Source organism: Monoraphidium neglectum, assembly GCF_000611645.1.
Source record: "Monoraphidium neglectum strain SAG 48.87 unplaced genomic scaffold scaffold05157, whole genome shotgun sequence".
Classification (NCBI taxonomy): Eukaryota; Viridiplantae; Chlorophyta; class Chlorophyceae; order Sphaeropleales; family Selenastraceae; genus Monoraphidium; species Monoraphidium neglectum.
Window position 1 is genome coordinate 1 of NW_014008473.1, and position 3528 is coordinate 3528.

Consider the following 3528-nt stretch of genomic DNA (forward strand, 5'->3'; position numbering starts at 1 on the left):
CGCCCACGCCCGCGCCCGCGCCCGCCACCCGGTGGTCCGGCCGCGGCCGGCGCGGCGACGCCGGGCTGCCCGGCTGCTGACGTCATCGCCGCGAGCCCGGACTCGAATTCGGCCGCCAGGCTTAGGCGCGGCCCAACGCAGCCGCCGCCGCCGCGCCCGCGGCCGCGCTTTGCGACGGCGCGGGAAAGGGTGAAGTATGGGGTTGCCTGGGGCGGCACGGGGTCACACTGCAGCTGCTGCTGCTGTCCGGAAGCATGGTGCTGCTGTGGGTGCTGCTGGACTGCCGGCGAAGGCGCTAGGGGCTGCTGCTGCCTCTGCCCCTGCTCCTGCTCCTGCTGCTGCTGCTGCTGCTGCTGCTGAGGTGGTGGCTGAGAGGATTGCCCTGGGGGCAGCTCCCCCTGCTGTTGCTGCTGCTCCTGCTTTGGTTGATCCGGCGGCACCGCTTGCGGCGTCACTCGTGCAATGGGTGCCGCCAATGACTGTTCAGCTTTCAGCCCTGGCAGCTCGCTATTGCCGATGACGACCAGCTGATCAGCGTGAATGGGCTCGATGCCGAGCGCCAGGTTGCCGGGGTGCTGCGCCGCAGGCAGGGGTGATGTGGCGCCCGCGACCACCGTGGCCGGCGCCGCCGGCGAGCCCAGGGCAGGGGCGTCACCGGCGCTGGAGTCGCCGGCGTCGTCGCCGCATTTCCTCTGCGAGGAGCTCATGGCGCCAACAAGCAGCGCGCGATGAAGCCTGCAGCATTGAGTGGAAGGTCGAGCGGCGCTCAGCACGCCCACGTGGCGGAGCGCGCAGATGTAACCCGGCGCCGCCAGCGCACAAGGGGCGCATGGTGCTGCCACGGAGTCGTGGCCAGTTACACCGCTACTTTTTTGCATCAGTAATACATGTGCGTTGTCCACGACGTTGCACACCAGCGCGCCAACTTACCGCGACCAAACGATCTACGCGCCCTTCAGCCCCTAGAGGTTGCTATAATAGCAAAATACAATCATAAAACCGTCTGAGACGCCTCATCGCAGCCTCATGCCTTGCGCTGATAAGATCTACGTCAGATCGTCATCCAGTGACTAGTTTCTGGCCTTGTGCTGCCTATTTGTTTGATATATGATTGTACCAGATACACCACCAGCCATTCTCGAAGACCAAGTCCACGCTATCGGTTCTCATATCAATTTCAGCAAGCAGGCTGCATTTGCTTGAGATCAGTGGACTGACAAGCGCCTGTTCAGCCAAGCAGCATAGTTGCAGTGTTGCAGGTGCGGCGGAGCAAGCGTCGCGGCCCGGCGATAGCGCAGCAGTGACCCCAAAGGCACCGGCCGCGCAGGCCTGCCCCTTCTGCTGCTGCAGCGGTGACGGCAGTGGCCGCGAAGCCCGGCCTGCCTGCCCGCCGCGGGGGGTGCCGGCGCCGGCAGGAGCGTCCGCCATGGACAAGTACGAGAAGGGTGTTGTGCTGGGCCACGGCACGTTCGGCAGCGTCTACAAGGCCGTGCATAAAGAGGTGGGCTCAGGGCCGGCTCGCCTCTTGCCCGCGCTACATTGTTTAGGAGGGCAGCGCGCATCACCAGCAGCGGCGCCTCACGGACGCCTGGCACCGCTGCCGACGGCTTTTTCTGTATGAGCTGCGGCCCCAGCCGCCGCTCGCGCTGCCACCCGCGGCCGCTGCACGCTGCTCCTTGTCCTCCTGCTGCCGCCCCTACTGCGCCTTACAGCACAGCCGCGCACTCCCGCGTCCCCCAACGCAGACGGGTCAAGTTGTCGCAATCAAGAAGATCAACGTTGGCGCCAGCAACATGGTGGGCGCCCACGTGCAACAGCCCCACAGCCCACTTAGGGCGCTCTTCCTTGCGCAACCCCTGCCGACCCTGCAGGCCCTTTCCTGCCGGCTGCCCGTGGCTGCGGTTCCCCAAAACCCGTCAAAGCGGCCCCGCCTGTATGCAGTGTGCATACTCCCTCCAAGCAAGCCCTCCACGCAGCCGCCAGACCCCCCTCCAATGCCTCCACCAGCAACTCAGACCCCCCCACAACCCAAAAGCTGCCCTCATATCGCGTATGACATCACCAGGGTGTGGACGTGACGTCACTGCGTGAGATCAAGCTGCTGAAGGAGCTCAGATCACCCTACATCGTGCGGCTGCTGGATGTCTTCCCACACAAGCGGAAGCTGACCATGGTGACGACCCAGATAGCTGCAGAAGGCGCCGCTTGCTTCGCACGACTTTGCATGCCTTTGCAGCCGTCCGCGGAGCGCTCCTGCGGGCGGCGGGGCCCCTCGCGTGGCCGTTGAGGACAGCGCCGGCGGGCCGCCGGTCTGAGGACCTTCAACAGCCCGTCCCTGCTTCAGCCCCTCTGCCCTGTCCACCTCAACTTTGCACCACTCACGCCATGTGTCGGGTCTCATCCAGGTTTTTGAGTTCATGGACTCTGACCTGGAGGCCCTAATCAAAGCCAAGGGCGTGGTGCTGTCCCCAGCTAACATCAAAGTGAGCCGCCCACATCATCGCTGGTCAGACGGTATACCAACGCCATGTGTGTTTTCGGATCGGCGCCAGAGCCACCTGCGCGGACCTTGGGGTGCTCATGCAGCCGGCGGGGCGGGCAAGCACTCGCGGCGCCGGGATCGCTGGCTCCTGGGGCCGCGGGGAGAGGCGCACGGTGGCGGCGAGGCCGCACCCTCCCCCGCCCCAGGGGACACGGGGCCGACCACTTCTGTCAGTCCTGCACCCAAGTCACACGTCTTACATCGCATGACATCACGCGTCGGCACGGCGACAATGGGCGCACCGTTAGATATGTGAAGCCCAGCCAGCCTCCCGCAGGCTGCCACGCCCCCATCCAACGGATTTCACATGAAGCCTGATTCCATCCTTTTGCCTCCCTTTTCTTGGTCGGACTCAGCATCATTACCCTGAAACCCCCCCCCACCACCACCACCACGACCTACCCACCTTAACCTGGTGCGCAGGCCTACCTGCAGCTGCTGCTGCGCGCGCTGGACCACTGCCACTCCCACTGGGTGCTGCACCGCGACATCAAGCCCAACAACATGCTGGTGGACGGCAACGGTGGGAACCGCAAACAGCAGGCCCGAAATTCCAAAACAGCTGCTGCTGATGCCGCTGCTGCTGCTGCTGCTGCTGCTGCTGCCGCTGCTGCTGCCGCTGCTGCTGCCGCCGTCATCGCCGCTGCTGTTGCTGCCGTTGCAGCTGCCGCCGTCGCCGCCGCTGCTGTTGCTGCCGCTGCTGCTGCTGCCGCTGCTGCTGCTGCCGCTGCTGCTGCTGCCGCCGTCGCCGCTGATGCTGTGTCTGATTACGGTACCACTACAGCAGCCCCTGTTTCTGAGCGACGCTTGCGTTCTACTTTTCCTGGCGGCGCATCGCATGACACTATGGCAGCCGCGGCGAACGTCGCTGTTGATGCACAGCTCAGCGTTCTCACCCCCTTCCGCCCCGGCCGATCGCGCAGCCGCGCAGCACCCTGCCGCGGGGCGCTCGCTGCCCACCCCTAAACAACGCCCTCTCTGCGCAC

At 65.4% G+C, this 3528-nt stretch overlaps 2 protein-coding genes across 2 annotated transcripts; one reads left to right on the forward strand and one right to left on the reverse strand.

Moving 5' to 3' along the window:
• Positions 1-28: 28 nt before the first annotated feature.
• On the reverse strand, positions 29-707 carry MNEG_15245 (hypothetical protein; the record flags this gene model as incomplete). Its single annotated transcript, XM_014036283.1, has 1 exon — positions 29-707. A coding segment is annotated over one exon (679 nt), but the record flags the coding sequence as incomplete, so codon positions are not given.
• A 719-nt stretch (positions 708-1426) lies between these two features.
• Positions 1427-3508, forward strand: MNEG_15246 (cyclin-dependent kinase 7; the record flags this gene model as incomplete). Its single annotated transcript, XM_014036284.1, has 6 exons — positions 1427-1501; positions 1746-1796; positions 2066-2173; positions 2406-2483; positions 2966-3065; positions 3474-3508. The coding sequence occupies 6 exons, from the start codon at positions 1427-1429 to the stop codon at positions 3506-3508; spliced, it is 447 nt and encodes a 148-aa protein (XP_013891738.1).
• Positions 3509-3528: the final 20 nt, after the last annotated feature.